The sequence below is a fragment of the Ranitomeya imitator genome, chromosome 3 (genome assembly GCF_032444005.1).
Source record: "Ranitomeya imitator isolate aRanImi1 chromosome 3, aRanImi1.pri, whole genome shotgun sequence".
In the NCBI taxonomy this organism is placed as follows: Eukaryota; Metazoa; Chordata; class Amphibia; order Anura; family Dendrobatidae; genus Ranitomeya; species Ranitomeya imitator.
In genome coordinates, this window is record NC_091284.1 from 797,482,573 (window position 1) to 797,500,261 (window position 17,689).

At 45.3% G+C, this 17,689-nt stretch overlaps 1 protein-coding gene across 1 annotated transcript in view; it reads left to right on the forward strand.

Moving 5' to 3' along the window:
* The window catches only part of DYNC2H1 (dynein cytoplasmic 2 heavy chain 1), a 552,714-nt gene that overhangs the window by 338,208 nt on the left and 196,817 nt on the right, over nt 1-17,689 (forward strand). Inside the window, exons 79-81 of the mRNA XM_069759211.1 lie at nt 8,515-8,670; nt 14,559-14,634; nt 15,879-16,072. Coding sequence (XP_069615312.1) covers nt 8,515-8,670; nt 14,559-14,634; nt 15,879-16,072 — 426 coding nt within the window. The remainder of the gene's footprint in view (nt 1-8,514; nt 8,671-14,558; nt 14,635-15,878; nt 16,073-17,689) is intronic.

Genomic DNA, 17,689 nt, shown 5'->3' on the forward strand with positions numbered 1-17,689 from the left:
GCAGGAGGATCAACAGATGGAACCATAGGTGCCACGTATCTCCGCAACAATGACCTATGGAATACGTTATGTATGGAAAAAGAATCTGGAAGGGTCAGACGAAAAGACACAGGATTAAGAACCTCAGAAATCCTATACGGACCAATGAAACGAGGTTTAAACTTAGGAGAGGAAACCTTCATAGGAATATGACGAAAAGATAACCAAACCAGATCCCCAACACGAAGTCGGGGACCCACACGGCATCTGCGATTAGCGAAACGTTGAGCCTTCTCCTGGGACAAGGTCAAATTGTCCACTACATGAGTCCAAATCTGCTGCAACCTGTCCACCACAGTATCCACACCAGGACAGTCCGAAGACTCAACCTGTCCTGAAGAGAAACAAGGATGGAACCCAGAATTGCAGAAAAATGGCGAAAGCAAGGTAGCCGAGCTGGCCCGATTATTAAGGGCGAACTCAGCCAAAGGCAAAAAGGACACCCAGTCATCCTGATCGGCAGAAACAAAGCATCTCAGATATGTTTCCAAGGTCTGATTGGTTCGTTCGGTCTGGCCATTAGTCTGAGGATGGAAAGCCGAGGAAAAAGACAAGTCAATGCCCATCCTACCACAAAAGGCTCGCCAATACCTTGAAACAAACTGGGAACCTCTGTCAGAAACGATATTCTCTGGAATGCCATGCAAACGAACCACATGCTGGAAGAACAATGGCACCAAATCAGAGGAGGAAGGCAATTTAGACAAGGGTACCAGATGGACCATCTTAGAAAAGCGATCACAGACCACCCAAATGACTGACATCTTTTGAGAAACGGGAAGATCTGAAATAAAATCCATAGAGATATGTGTCCAAGGCCTCTTCGGGACCGGCAAGGGCAAAAGCAACCCACTGGCACGAGAACAGCAGGGCTTAGCCCGAGCACAAATCCCACAGGACTGCACAAAAACACGCACATCCCACGAGAGAGATGGCCACCAAAAGGATCTAGCCACCAACTCTCTGGTACCAAAGATTCTAGGATGACCAGCCAACACCGAACAATGAACCTCAGAGATAACTTTATTGGTCCACCTATCAGGGACAAACAGTCTCTCCGCTGGACAACGATCAGGTTTATTAGCCTGAAATTTTTGCAGCACCCGCCGCAAATCAGGGGAGATGGCAGACACAATTACTCCTTCCTTAAGGATACCCGCCGGCTCAGACAAACCCGGAGAGTCGGGCACAAAACTCCTAGACAGAGCATCCGCCTTCACATTTTTAGAGCCCGGAAGGTACGAAATCACAAAGTCAAAACGGGCAAAAAACAGCGACCAACGAGCCTGTCTAGGATTCAACCGCTTAGCAGACTCAAGATAAGTCAAGTTCTTATGATCAGTCAATACCACCACGCGATGCTTAGCTCCTTCAAGCCAATGACGCCACTCCTCGAATGCCCACTTCATGGCCAGCAACTCTCGGTTGCCCATATCATAATTTCGCTCAGCAGGCGAAAACTTCCTGGAAAAAAAAGCGCATGGTTTCATCACTGAGCAATCAGAACCTCTCTGCGACAAAACAGCCCCTGCTCCAATCTCAGAAGCATCAACCTCGACCTGGAACGGAAGAGAAACATCTGGTTGACACAACACAGGGGCAGAAGAAAAACGACGCTTCAAGTCTTGAAAAGCTTCCACAGCAGCAGAAGACCAATTGACCAAATCAGCACCCTTCTTGGTCAAATCGGTCAATGGTTTGGCAATACTAGAAAAATTGCAGATGAAGCGACGATAAAAATTAGCAAAGCCCAGGAACTTTTGCAAACTTTTCAGAGATGTCGGCTGAGTCCAATCATGGATGGCTTGGACCTTAACAGTATCCATCTCGATAGTAGAAGGGGAAAAGATGAACCCCAAAAATGAAACCTTCTGCACACCAAAGAGACACTTTGATCCCAAACAAAGAATTAGCACGCAGGACCTGAAAAACTGTTCTGACCTGCTTCACATGAGACTCCCAATCATCCGAGAAGATCAAAATGTCATCCAAGTACACAATCAGGAATTTATCCAGGTACTCTCGGAAGATGTCATGCATAAAGGACTGAAACACTGATGGAGCATTGGCAAGTCCGAATGGCATCACTAGATACTCAAAATGACCCTCGGGCGTATTAAATGCAGTTTTCCATTCATCTCCTCACCTGATTCGCACCAGATTATACGCACCACGAAGATCTATCTTGGTGAACCAACTAGCCCCCTTAATCCGAGCAAACAAATCAGATAACAATGGCAAGGGGTACTGAAATTTAACCGTGATCTTATTTAGAAGGCGGTAATCTATACAAAGTCTCAGCGAACCATCCTTGTTGGCTACAAAAAAGAACCCTGCTCCTAATGGTGACGATGACGGGCGAATATGCCCCTTCTCCAGGGATTCCTTCACATAACTGCGCATAGCGGCGTGCTCAGGCACGGATAAATTAAACAGTCGACCTTTTGGGAATTTACTACCAGGAATCAAATTGATAGCACAATCACAATCCCTATGCGGAGGTAGGGCATCGGACTTGGGCTCATCAAATACATCCCGGTAATCAGACAAGAACTCTGGGACCTCAGAAGGGGTGGATGACGAAATAGACAGAAATGGGACATCACCATGTACCCCCTGACAACCCCAGCTGGACACCGACATGGATTTCCAATCTAATACTGGATTATGGGCTTGTAGCCATGGCAACCCCAACACGACCACATCATGCAGATTATGCAACACCAGAAAGCGAATAACCTCCTGATGTGCAGGAGCCATGCACATGGTCAGCTGGGTCCAGTATTGAGGCTTATTCTTGGCCAAAGGCGTGGCATCAATTCCTCTCAATGGAATAGGACACTGCAAGGGCTCTAAGAGAAACCCACAACGCTTAGCATACTCCAAGTCCATCAAATTCAGGGCAGCGCCTGAATCCACAAATGCCATGACAGAATACGATGACAAAGAGCAGATCAAGGTAACGGACAGAAGAAATTTTGACTGTACCGTACCAATGGTGGCAGACCTAGCGAACCGCTTAGTGCGCTTAGGACAATCAGAGATAGCATGAGTGGAATCACCACAGTAGAAACACAGCCCATTCAGACGTCTGTGTTCTTGCCGTTTAACTCTGGTCAAAGTCCTATCGCACTGCATAGGCTCAGGTTTAAGCTCAGGTAATACCGCCAAATGGTGCACAGATTTACGCTCACGCAAGCGTCGACCGATCTGAATGGCCAAAGACATAGACTCATTCAAACCAGCAGGCATAGGAAATCCCACCATGACATCCTTAAGGGCTTCAGAGAGACCCTTTCTGAACATAGCTGCCAGCGCAGATTCATTCCATTGAGTGAGCACGGACCACTTTCTAAATTTCTGACAATATACCGTATATACTCGAGTATAAGCCGAGATTTTCAGCCCATTTTTTTGGGCTGAAAGTCCCCCCCTCGGCTTATACTCGAGTCATATACCCGGGTGTCAGCAGGGGAGGGAGAGCGGGGGCCGTGTAATCATACTTACCTGCTGCGGCACGGTCCCTGCAGTCCCTGGCTTCTCCGGCGCTGCAGATTCTTCCTGTACTGAGCGGTCACATGGCACCGCTCATTACAGAAATGAATAGGCGGCTCCACCCCCATAGGGGAGGAGCCACATATTCATTGCTGTAAATGATGGGTGCCATGTGACCGCTCAATTACAGGAAGAAGCTGCAGCGCCGGAGAAGCCAGGGACTGCAGGGACCGCACCAGGAGCAGGTAAGGGGAGCGCAGCGCTATAATTACCTGCTCCTCGCTCCGGTGCGGCTCCGTCTGCAGCGTCCTCTAGCAGTGACGCTCAAGTTAGAGGGCGCTGTGACGTAGTCAGTGCGCGCCCTCTGCTGAGCGTCAGTGCTGGAGACGGAGCCGCACGAGGAGCAGGTAATTATTGAAAGCGCCGGCGTCCTGAGAAGAGAGGTGAGTATGTGATTTTTTTTTTTTTTATGGCAGCACCAGCAGCATTCTAAGGAGCACCTATGGGGCCATAATGAAAGGTGCAGAGCATATATGGGGCACAGCATTATAAGGAGCACCTATGGGGCCATAATGAAAGGTGCAGAGCATATATGGGGCAGCATTCTAAGGAGCACCTATGGGGCCATAATCAAAGGTGCAGAGCATATATGGCACAGCATTATAAGGAGCACCTATGGGGCCATAAAGGTGCAGAGCATATATGGGGCACAGCATTCTAAGGAGCATTTATGGGGCCATAATCAAAGGTGCAGAGCATATATGGCACAACATTATAAGGAGCACCTATGGGGCCATAATCAAAGGTGCAGAGCATATATGGCACAACATTATAAGGAGCATTTAAGGGGCCATAATCAAAGGTGCAGAGCATTATATATGGCACAGCATTATAAGGAGCATCTATGGGGCCATAATCAACGGTGCAGAGCATTCTATATAGCACAGTTGTATATGGAGCATCTATGGGGCAATAATGAACGGTATGGAGCATCTATTTTTATTTTTGAAATTCACCGGTAGCTGCTGCATTTTCTACCCTAGGCTTATACTCGAGTCAATAAGTTTTCCCAGTTTTTTGTGGCAAAATTAGGGGGGTCGGCTTATACTCGAGTATATACGGTACCTCTATCTCATCCTGACCCTGACAAAGAGCCAGCAAATTTTTCTCTGCCTGATCCACTGAATTAGGTTCATCGTACAGCAATCCGAGCGCCAGGAAAAACGCATCGATATTACTCAATGCAGGATCTCCTGGCGCAAGAGAAAATGCCCAGTCCTGAGGGTCGCCGCGCAAAAAAGAAATAACAATCAAAACCTGTTGAACTGGATCACCAGAGGAGCGAGGTTTCAAGGCCAGAAATAATTTACAATTATTTTTGAAACTCAGAAACTTAGTTCTATCTCCAAAAAACAAATCAGGAATAGGAATTCTTGGTTCCAACATAGCTTTCTGATCAATAGTGTCTTGAATCTTTTGTACTCTTGCCGAGAGCTGATCCACAAATGAAGACAGACTTCTAATGTCCATCGCTACACCTGTGTACTGAACCACCCAAATGTCTAGGGGAAAAAAAGGCAAAACACAGTGCAAAGAAAAAAAAATGGTCTCAGAACTTCTTTTTTCCCTCTATTGAGAATCATTAGTACTTTTGGGCTTCCTGTACTGTTATGAAAGGCAATTCAGTACTACAATGGACATAGCGGTCAGAGCACATACAGTGATCTGACAATAACCCAAAATCATAGAACGAGCTCTGAGACGTGGGAACTCTGCAGACCGCAATCCCTAATCCTCTCCAAACAACACTAGAGGCAGCCGTGGATTGCGCCTAACTCTGCCTAGGCAACTCGGCACAGCCTGAGAAACTAACTAGCCTGAAGATAGAAAATAAGCCTACCTTGCCTCAGAGAAATACCCCAAAGGAAAAGGCAGCCCCCCACATATAATGACTGTGAGTCAAGATGAAAAGACAAACGTAGAGATGAAATAGATTCAGCAAAGTGAGGCTCGACTTTCTTAACAGATCGAGGATAGAAAAGGTAACTTTGCGGTCTACACAAAACCCTAAAGAAAACCACGCAAAGGGGGCAAAAAGACCCTCCGTACCGAACTAACGGCACGGAGGTACACCCTTTGCGTCCCAGAGCTTCCAGCAACAAATTAGACAAGCTGGACAGAAAAAATAGCAAACAAATAGCAAAGAAGAACTTAGCTATGCAGAGCAGCAGGCCACAGGAATGATCCAGGGAAAAGCAAGTCCAACACTGGAACATTGACAGGAAGCCAGGATCAAAGCATTAGGTGGAGTTAAGTAGAGAAGCACCTAACGACCTCACCAGATCACCTGAGGGAGGAAACTCAGAAGCCGCAGTACCACTTCCCTCCACCAACAGAAGCTCACAGAGAGAATCAGCCGAAGTACCACTTGTGACCACAGGAGGGAGCTCTGCCACAGAATTCACAACACATACGTACATATATAGCAGCTTGGATTGTGGCCTTTCCACTCTTTCTCCAGACTCTGGGACCTTGATTTCCAAGGTCTAGTGTGAAGTTTCCACAATCAGTGATGGTTTGGGGAGCCATGTCATCTGCTGGTGTAGGTCCACTGTGTTTTATCAAGCCCAAATTCAGCGCAGCCGTCTACCAGGAAATTTTAGAGCACTTCATGCTTCCCTTTGCCGACAAGCTTTTTATAGATGGAAATTTCATTCTCCAGCTGGACTTGGCCCCTGTCCACACTGCCAAAAGTACCAATACCTGGTTTACATACAGCAGTGTCACTGTGCTTGATTGACAGCAAACTCGTCTCACCTTAACCCCTTAGAGAATCTATGGGGATTGTCAAGAGGAAGATGAGACACCAGACCCAACAATGCAGATGAGCTGAAGGCTGCTATCAAAGCAACCTGGGCTTCCATAACCCCTCAGCAGTGCCACAGGGTGATCGCCTCCATGCCACGCCGCATTGATGCAGTAATTGATGCAAAAGGAGCCCTGACTAAGTACTGAGGGCATTTACTGAACATACAGTTAGGTCCATATATATTTGGACAGAGACAACACTTTTCTAATTTTGGTTATAGACATTACCACAATGAATTTTAAACAAAACAATTCAGATGCAGTTGAAGTTCAGACTTTCAGCTTTCATTTGAGGGTATCCACATTCAAATTGGATGAAGGGTTTAGGAGTTTCAGCTCCTTAACATGTGCAACCCTGTTTTTAAAGGGACCAAAAGTAATTGGACAGATTCAATAATTTTAAATAAAATGTTCATTTCTAGTACTTGGTTGAAAACCCTTTGTTGGCAATGACTGCCTGAAGTCTTGAACTCATGGACATCACCAGACGCTGTGTCTCCTCCTTTTTGATGCTCTGCCAGGCCTTCACTGCAGTGGTTTTCATTTGCTGTTTGTTTGTGGGCATTTCTGTCTGAAGTTTAGTCTTTAACAAGTTAAATGCATGCTCAATTGGGTTGAGATCAGGTGACTGACTTGGCCATTCAAGAATATTCCACTTCTTTGCTTTATTGTCCATCTGTAGTATGAAACGACAACCAATCAGTTTGGCTGCATTTGGCTGGATCTGAGCACACAGTATGGCGGCTCTGAATACCTCAGAATTCATTCGGCTGCTTCTGTCCTGTGTCACATCATCAATAAACACTAGTGACCCAGTGCCACTGGCAGCCATGCATGCCCGCGCCATCACACTGCCTCCGCCGTGTTTTACAGATGGTGTGGTATGCTTTGGATCATGAGCTGTGCCACGCCTTCACCATACTTTTCTCTTTCCATCATTCTGGTAAAGGTTGATCTTGGTTTCATCTGTCCAAAGAATGCTCTTCCAGAACTGTGCTGGCTTTTTTAGATGTTTTTTTAGCAAAGTCCAGTCTAGCCTTTTTATTCTTGATGCTTATGAGTGGCTGCACCGTGCAGTGAACCCTCTGTATTTACTTTCATGCAGTCTTCTCTTTATGGTAGATTTGGATATTGATACGCCGACCTCCTGGAGAGTGTTGGTCACTTAGTTGGCTGTTGTGAAGGGGTTTCTCTTCACCATGGAGATTATTCTGTGATCATCCACCACTGTTGTCTTCCGTGGGCTCCCAGGTCTTTTTGCATTGATGAGTTCACCAGTGCTTTCTTTCTTTCTCAGGATGTACCAAACTGTAGATATTGCCACTCCTAATATTGCAGCAATTTCTCAGATGGTTTTTTTCTGTTTTCGCAGCGTAAGGATTGCTTGTTTCACCTGTATGAAGAGCTTCTTTGACCGCATGTTTACTTCACAGCAAAACCTTCCAAATGCAAGCACCACACCTCAAATCAACTCCAGGCCTTTTATCTGCTTAATTGAGAATGACATAACGAAGGGATTGCCCACACCTGTCCATGAAATAGCCTTGGAGTCAATTGTCCAATTACTTTTGGTCCCTTTAAAAACAGGGTGGCACATGTTAAGGAGCTGAAACTCCTAAACCCTTCATCCAATTTTAATGTGGATACCCTCAAATGAAAGCTAAAAGTCTGAACTTCAACTGCATCTGAATTGTTTTGTTTAAAATTCATTGTGGTAATGTCTATAACCAAAATTTGAAAAATGTTGTCTCTGTCCAAATATATATGGACCTAACTGTACATTTCAGTAGATCAACATTTCGGATTTTAAAATCATTTTTCAAGCTGGTGTTATAAAGTATTGTAATTTACTGAGATAATGACTTTGGGGTTTTCATTGGCTGTAAGCCATAATCATCAACATTAACAGAAATAAACCCGTGAAATAGACCACTCTGTTTGTAACAACTCTATATAATTTAGCAGTTTCACTTTTTGTATTGAAGAACTAAAATAAATTAACTTTTGGATGATATTCTAATTTTGTGAGATGCACCTGTAATTAGCTAAGATATGAGGAGTAATCATTAGTCTTTTTATGTATAAACCTATTAATTGCTGTTTTTTTTTCAGGCACCTCCTGGATTGAAAAAGAACCTGTTAAGAACCTACGAATCGTGGAGCGCAGAGCAGATTGGCAAGGGTGGGCTGGCACCTCGAGCACAGGCTTTATTTAACCTGGCGTGGTTTCATGCAGTGTGTCAGGAAAGGAGGAACTACATACCTCAGGTAACCAATCCAGGGGTCTAAAAAAAGGGTTACCACCCCTGAGGAAATTTTCATGTACAACCCACAAGGATTCGTCTCTGTTTGCTGGCTGCAGCAATCCTCAAGAGACCGTGAGTGTGTGTGATCATGTTCTGACCAAACTCTCACTGCGTCATTCAATAGAGTCTAGTGAGTCGGCCCGTGACCAAAACTATGCCAACGGAGCCGAATCGTAGCGGGGGGGTACATTATACCGTTAGGATTCGGCGAAAAGCTGCCCCTTTAACAGCATGAAACTATTGCTCCAATTCATCTTAACTAATAAAACAAAAAAAACTACATTTTAAAAAAACTTCATTAAAATAGTCTACCGTTTTGTGTATGCTGCTTCTATGCACAGCTATGTCTATGACCAGCGTTAGTCTTTCTGTATGATTTTTGTACTATACTGTTCTGGGTTTTTTTGCTGCCTGATTAGAGGGGATCTAATGAAGCAAGCAATCGGCCAAACACTGGTCATGGTGTATCAGCACTTTATGGATAGGACCTGCATAACACCTTTAATTACTACCGTGTATTCATGGGCTGTGACTGTGTCTTGAATAAATATACATTTATTATTCATTTTCATGAATAACGCGGCAATATTACATGTTGGTAATATATAGCAGTATTAAAGGCAGCATCGTATGTCAGTAATATACAGCAGTGATACATGGCAGTATTAAATGGCTATTATGTATGACAGTATTTATTATTATGTGTCAGTAGTCTATGGTAATATATAGCACTAATATGTGGCTGTTTTAGATTGCATTATCACGTTACAGTATTTAGCGGTATTATTTGTCAGCATGATGAGAAAGTGACAGATGGCAGTAATATGTGGCAGTGTTTCAGTATGTGATGGTAACATATCACAGTGATATGTGGCGGTGCTATACAATATGGCTACATTAGGTAGCAGTATTATTTGACAGTATTATGTGGCAGTAATATATGGCAGTGTAATAAATTCCTAGTGTATTCTATGAAGCTTAAATTCAATTAAAACCTTGGAGATTATTTCCCTTTCATCCTTCTATTTAGTTCTGAGCTGCAATCATGTTAATTTATCCCGAGTCCACAGGACAATAAATGACTTCGCACCTAAATATTGTGAGCCAACCCCATTTATCCTGCAGACCGTGCCTGACACAGAGGGCGAGGAGCCGAAACCCAGGAGAATTTACACTGCCTGCTTGTAAAGTCTATTATATTATGTAGATTTACTGGGGCTACAGATGCGTGCAGATCCTCCGCTTACCGTCCGATTATATTTTATGTATGAAAAGAAAAAAAAAAAGCAGTTGAAGGCAATTTGTCGTGAGACTGACTTCTTTAACCCCTTACTGCTCCATGAGGTATGTATAGCTGACATGAGCGAGGGTTGCTTTGCGCCCTATGACAGATATATACATCATACTGATCGTGCGAGAGCTGTTGTTGTGCCCGCGAGGTCAGTAGCAAGTGTGCGGTTCATACACTTAGTAGCGCTACACTGCCAGGATTGCAATCTAAAGGGAACTTGTCATCTCGGAAAATGTGATTTACCTGACAATTTACTGTTAATCTGCAGGTAAATGGCTTTATGTTTCCTGGCTGCTTTACTTAAAAGTGCGGCTACTGGGAGAAAATTAATTTCTTTTCTTCTGCACGCCGCCGCCTTTCAGTCATAGGAGCATGTCCATAGCATCTATAGTCGCTACTCACAGCACCAGTCACTATACTGTGAGTGGCGCCTGTAAGAACACCCCTACTGTGAGTATCGGCTGTAAGCACGCCCCTACTGTGAGTATCGGCTGTGAACACGCCCCTACTGTTATTATCGACTGTAAGCACACCCCTACTGTGAGTATCGGCTGTAAGCACACCCCTACTGTAAGTATCGGCTGTAAGCACGCCCCTACTGTGAGTATCGGCTGTAAGCACGCCCCTACTGTGAGTGACAGCTGTAACCACGCCCCTACTGTTATTAGCGACTGTAAGCACACCCCTACTGTGAGCGGCAGCTGTAAGCACGCCCCTACTGTGAGTATCGGCTGTAAGCACGCCCCTACTGTGAGTATCGGCTGTGAGCACGCCCCTACTGTTATTATCGACTGTAAGCACACCCCTACTGTGAGTATCGGCTGTAAGCACACCCCTACTGTAAGTATCGGCTGTAAGCACGCCCCTACAGTGAGTATCGGCTGTAAGCACGCCCCTACTGTGAGTATCGGCTGTAAGCACGCCCCTACTGTGAGTATCGGCTGTGAGCACGCCCCTACTGTTATTATCGACTGTAAGCACGCCCCTACTGTGAGTATCGGCTGTAAGCACACCCCTACTGTGAGTATCGGCTGTAAGCACACCCCTACTGTGAGTATCGGCTGTAAGCACGCCCCTACAGTGAGTATCGGCTGTAAGCACGCCCCTACTGTGAGTGGCAGCTGTAACCACGCCCCTACTGTTATTAGCGACTGTAAGCACACCCCTACTGTGAGTATCGGCTGTAAGCACGCCCCTACAGTGAGTATCGGCTGTAAGCACGCCCCTACTTTGAGTGGCAGCTGTAACCACGCCCCTACTGTTATTAGCGACTGTAAGCACACCCCTACTGTGAGCGGCAGCTGTAAGCACACCCCTACTGTGAGTATCGACTGTAAGCACACCCCTACTGTGAGTGGCGCCTGTAAGTACACCCCTACTGTGAGCGGCAGCTGTAAGCACGCCCCTACTGTTATTAGCGCCTGCAAGCACGCCCCTACTGTGAGTAGCGACTGTAAGCACGCCCCTACTGTGAGCGGCGGCTGTAAGCACACCCCTACTGTGAATAGCAGCTGTAAGCACACCCCTACTGTGAGCGGCACCTGTAAGTACACCCCTACTGTGAGCGGCAGCTGTAAGCACGACCCTACTGTTATTATCGACTGTAAGCACGCCCCTACTGTGAGTATCGGCTGTAAGCACACCCCTACTGTGAGTATCGGCTGTAAGCACACCCCTACTGTGAGTATCGGCTGTAAGCACGCCCCTACAGTGAGTATCGGCTGTAAGCACGCCTCTACTGTGAGTGGCAGCTGTAACCACGCCCCTACTGTTATTAGCGACTGTAAGCACACCCCTACTGTGAGTATCGGCTGTAAGCACGCCCCTACAGTGAGTATCGGCTGTAAGCACGCCCCTACTTTGAGTGGCAGCTGTAACCACGCCCCTACTGTTATTAGCGACTGTAAGCACACCCCTACTGTGAGCGGCAGCTGTAAGCACACCCCTACTGTGAGTATCGACTGTAAGCACACCCCTACTGTGAGTGGCGCCTGTAAGTACACCCCTACTGTGAGCGGCAGCTGTAAGCACGCCCCTACTGTTATTAGCGCCTGCAAGCACGCCCCTACTGTGAGTAGCGACTGTAAGCACGCCCCTACTGTGAGCGGCGGCTGTAAGCACACCCCTACTGTGAATAGCAGCTGTAAGCACACCCCTACTGTGAGCGGCACCTGTAAGTACACCCCTACTGTGAGCGGCAACTGTAAGCACGACCCTACTGTTATTAGCGCCTGTAAGCACTCCCCTACTGTGAGTAGCGACTGTAAGCACGCCCCTACTGTGAGCGGCGGCTGTAAGCACACCCCTACTGTGAATAGCAGCTGTAAGCACACCCCTACTGTGAGTGGCACCTGTAAGCACGCCCCTACTGTGAGTAGCGACTGTAAGCACGCCCCTTCTGTGAGCGGCGGCTGTAAGCACACCCCTACTGTGAGCGGCAGCTGTAAGCACACCCCTACTGTGAGCGGCAGCTGTAAGCACACCCCTACTGTTAGTAGCGGCTTCTGTAACCACGCCCCTACTGTGAGTAGCAGCTTTAAACACAAATCTACTGTGAGCGGCGGCTGTAAGCACACCCCTACTGTGAGCAGCAGCTTTAAGCAAGCTCCTAATTTGAGTGGCGACTGTAAGCACATCAATAATGTGAGCGGCGACTGTAAGCACACCCCTGTAGCACTTGAGTAGCAGGTGCTTACAGCCGCGCCTACAATGTTAGGAGCAGTCATGGCAGCCTCTCTGACTTGGTTGGTCTACAAGCAGAGATTTCACATACTGTGCTCCAAAGCAACAAATGTGAATATCTTTGCAACAAAGTAACGTAAGTGACAGGCCTTCTTTAAAGTAAATTCAGGCTGATATACAGTGGGGAAAATAAGTATTTGATACCCTGTCGAGTTTGCAAGTTTTCTTACCTATAAAGAATGGAGAGGTCTGTAATTTTTATCATAGGTACATTTCAATTGTGAGAGACAATCTAAAAAGGAAAACCAGAAAATCACATTGTATGATTTTTAAATAAATTGCATTTTATTGTATGAAATAAGTATTTGATCACCAACCAACCAACAATAATTCTGGCTCTCACAGACTTCTTAAAGAGATTTTCTTTAAGAAGCCTCCTACTCTGCACTCATTACCTGTATTAATAGCACCTGGTTGAACTCGTTACCTGTGTAAAAGGCACCTGTCCACACAATCAATCAATCACACTCTAACCTCTCCACCATGGTCAAGACTAAAGAGCTGTCTAAGGACACCAGGGACAAAATTGTAGTCCAGAACAAGGCTGGGGTGGGCTACAGGACAATAGGAAAGCAGCTTGGTGAGAATGCAACAACTGTTGCCACAATTATTAGAAAATGGAAGAAACACAAGATGACTCAATCTTCCTCGATATGGGGCTCTAGGCAAGATCTCGCCTCGTGGAGTAATGATGATTCTGAAAAAGGTCAGAAATCCGCCCAGAACTACACGTTAGGACCTGGTCAATGACCTGAAGAGAAGCTGGCACCAGAGTCTCAAACATTACGGTTAGTAAAGTCTATGCCATCATGCACAAATCCTACCGGGCAAACAAGGTCTCTCTCCAGCACATGTCCAGGCCCTTTTAAAGTTAATCAATAACCATCTGGATGATCCAGAGGAGGCATTGAGAAGGTCATGTGGTCAGATGAAACCAAAATAGAACTTTGGTATCAACTCCATTCTCCATGTTTGGCAGAAGAAGAAGGATGAGTACATCCCCAAGAACACAGTCCCAACCGTGAAGCATGATGGGGGAAACATTATACTTTGGGATGCTTTTCTGCAAATAGGACAGGACCACTGCACCATATTGAAGAGAGGATGGATGGTTTCATGTATCACAAGATTTTGAACAACAACCTCCCTCCCTCAGCAATAGCATTCAAGATGGGTTGTGGCTGGGTCTTCCAGCATGACTATGATACAAAACACACAGCCAGGGCAACTAAGAAGTGGCTCCGTAAGAAGCATTTCAGGGTCCTGGAGTGGCCTAGCCAGTCTCCAGACCTGAACCCAACTGAAAATCTTTAGCGAGAGCTGAAAGTCAGTGTTTCCCAGTGACAGCCCCGAAACCTGAAAGATCTGGAGAAGATCTGTATAGAGGAGGGGGCCAAAATCCCTGCTGCAGTGTGTGCAAACCTGGTCAAGAACTACAGGAAACGTCTGACCTCTAATTGTAAACAAAGGTTTATGTAACAAATATTACGTTCTGTTTTTCTGTTTTATGAAATATTTATTTTGTGCAATAAAATTCAAATTAATTATTTACAAATCATACAATGTGATTTTCTGGTTTTTATTTTTAGATCCTGTCTCTCACAGTTGAAGTGTACCAACGATAAAAATGACAGAACTTACAATTCTCTGTAGGTGGGAAAACTTGCAAAATTCTCAGTGTATCAAATACTTATTTTCCCCACTGTATGTAGCGGTTTCTGTGTATCTGGATATATAGATATGTATTACATTTGTTTTCCCTCGCCCACCAAGGTATAAAAGTTTTCTCCCATTTACCAGAAATGTTTATTTTCTAGGGTTGGACCAAATTCTACGAGTTCTCACTGTCGGACCTACGTGCTGCTTATGATATCATCGACCGTCTTTTTGAAGGTGCGTGAATGTAGCTGATACATGGACAATGTAGGGTTGACAAGACAGAATACCATAGGAACTCCTCATACATGGTTGGGTATATGGATCCTCTCTCTCATAAAAGCGGCACTTGTGGTTCCAGTCCAGTTTATTGTAGTCTTAGAATGACAAACATGTAGGCCGGGTGTAATTCTCGGTCCACATAAGGGCCACAATGCCTGGATTGACCGCGGGTCTCCTGACCCAAAATTACAGGCACATAGACATGATTGAGGTTGTAAGTTAGGGTTGGGAGACCCGCTGCCAGACGAGGCATTGTGGTCCATATTCCGACCCTTAAGTACATTTGTGTGGACCCGGCCTTAGAGTAACTCCATAGTGTATGCAATACATTATTCCATTGGTGGGGACCCAACCACGAAAACTGTCCTTCTAGTGACAGTTAAGGATTATTCCTATGTCCATGTATTATTGGCCAGAGTCTGCCCTGTGACCATCGTCGATCCTTAAAAATAAAGGAATATAGCACTACATCTCCTTTACTGCTTTATAGTGATCTTGGCGGTCACGCATTTTTCCGGAAACCAGAATCTGGCCCTGCCATTAGAAATAGCTGTTGGCTGAAGACGTCAGTTTTTTCTCAGCTCGGCCAAGTGTTCTCCGTAAGGGGAGAGTGGAGTAAGGCAGCCCATGTGGACAACCGTCTCTCCCGAATCCCCTCCCCCATAGACATGAGTGCTGGGCTCAGCGTTCTTGTGTTTACAACGGGGGAGACGCTGCCGGACACCGATGGGTGTAGCTTATGGCCACTCGAAATCCCATCTGCCCAGACTTCATCCGTCAATGAGGCCACCAACACATGGTCGTCTCCTCCCGCCAAAACCTTCAGATTCGGCAGCAGACTTTTGTCTAATGTGAATGTGATACGGCTCTGACGGTAGAACTAAGGGATTGGGCTTTGTTATTAAAAATGGCCGATCCTTTTCTACCCAATGTCATATGTTGGGCGGGGGAGGTCCCTATACCGTTAGTTGGTTGGCCGGTCCTGCCCAAATCATCTAATTTGCGCAACTTTAATGTCTAAGAAGCAACTCCACAGGAGGTTTCCTCACTTTTAGATGTGAAGTTGCTCACTCTTAGGCTTAGTTCACGCAACCATATGTAAGGGGGAATAAGATATTTAAAAAAAAAATGAAAGGATCCTCGCATTATAGGTAAAACGCTTTAATATGTGTGTCTGATTTTTCTATCCTCTCTTGCAGGGGGCCGGACCTTTCAGTGGGATTTCGTTACTGGTCTTCTAGAGAACGCAATCTATGGAGGACGAGTAGACAACCACTTTGATTTCCGAGTTCTTCGCTCCTATCTGGAGCAGTATTTCAGTTCTCACGCGGGAGGGATAAGAGGGAGCAAGTTGACGTTACCCATCTCTTTGCCAAATTCCTGCAGTATAATTGTGAGTTTACTTGTGCAATGGAATTGGGGGTGGGAGGTATTTAATCAGGAAATTAGAATTTTCACCAATAAAACCGAAAATTACATTAATTGTCCCTCCACAGAGAGTTAACCCCGTAAAGGGACTCTGTCAACATGTTTCTGCTATGTAATCCCAATCCATCGATGTGCCACTTACTGGGCTTTGTTTTGCTATTTCACTAAAATCAGTATTTTATCAGCAGGAGATTATGACTACAGGACTAGATGTCTCATGCCTCCTAGTCCAGTCACACCCCCACCACTGATTTTATCAGCTTTCTGCCAATGTACAGGGATCTAGCCAGCATCTGCCTTTTTGGAGTGGGCTCAGCTAATGAGCTCCAAGCACAATGACATGCTCCATGATGTGCGGTTTATATCAGTCATGGAGCATTATGGGATTAATACCTTCTAAGGCCGGCGTCACACACAACGTATAAAAAATTGGTTCGTTTTACACAGACGAGAATTGTACAAATCTTTCATGAACAGTGATCCGTGTGCAATGCGAGGATGCGATTTTATAGCATAAAAGTATCCGTGTGACATCCGTTTGGTGATATTTTCTCGCCGGCTTGCAAAATGGACAGATAATGGATCCATTAATTATATGGATTCATTAATTCCCCAGTTCTTTATAGTTGGGAGCGGCCGCATTAGCACTGCTCCTGGTTGTGAAGTATTTAATCCCTTGAGATGGATTTACAGCGTGGGACTTGACTGTACGGCGGACAGGTATGGGATATTGTTGCTTTTTTATTTTGGAATTTTTTACAGGAGAACGAGGGCTTCGGTTGGATTGAGCCTGCAACAAAGATAATAAAACCTGTGTGTGTGTTTCTTTCTTTCATTAAAATACTTTATTCTTAATGTGTGTGTTTATTTTTAACCCTTTCATACTAGTTGCTTAATAATGGATAGGTGGCTTATTGACATCTCTCCATTATTAACCAGGCTTAATGTCACCTTACAATAGCAAGGTAACATTAACCCCTTATTACCCCGTATGCCAATGCCACAGGGCAGTGGGAAGAGAGAGGCTAAGTGCCGGAAAAGGCACATCTTACAGATGTGCCTTTTCTGGGGTGGCTGGGGGCAGATGTTTTTAGCCGGGGGGGGGGCAATAACCGTGGACCCTCTCCAGGCTATTAATATCTGCCCTCAGTCACTGGCTTTACTACTCTGGCGGAGAAAATTGCGCAGGAGCCCACGCCAATTTTTACCCTGAATTAACCCTTTAATTTAACACCTACAGCTTCCAAATTTTACACACATACACACTACTAACATTAGTAGTGAGGGATATATAAAAATCTAATGGATATGAAATGGTTTACTGTATGTAAACCATGTCTCATAACCTGCCGGGTTCTGCAATGATTTTACAGAACCCGACGATTGAATTACCGGCTTTTCTGCTATCTATCTCTATATGAAATATATATATATATATATATATATATATATATATATATATCAAACAAAGAAAGGAAGGCAGCACTCCAATAGATTATGAAGGTGAAAAAGCTGTGAAGTTTATTTCAGACCCACATCTCGCGACGTTTCGGCTCGCATTGAGCCTTTCTCAAGCCTGAGA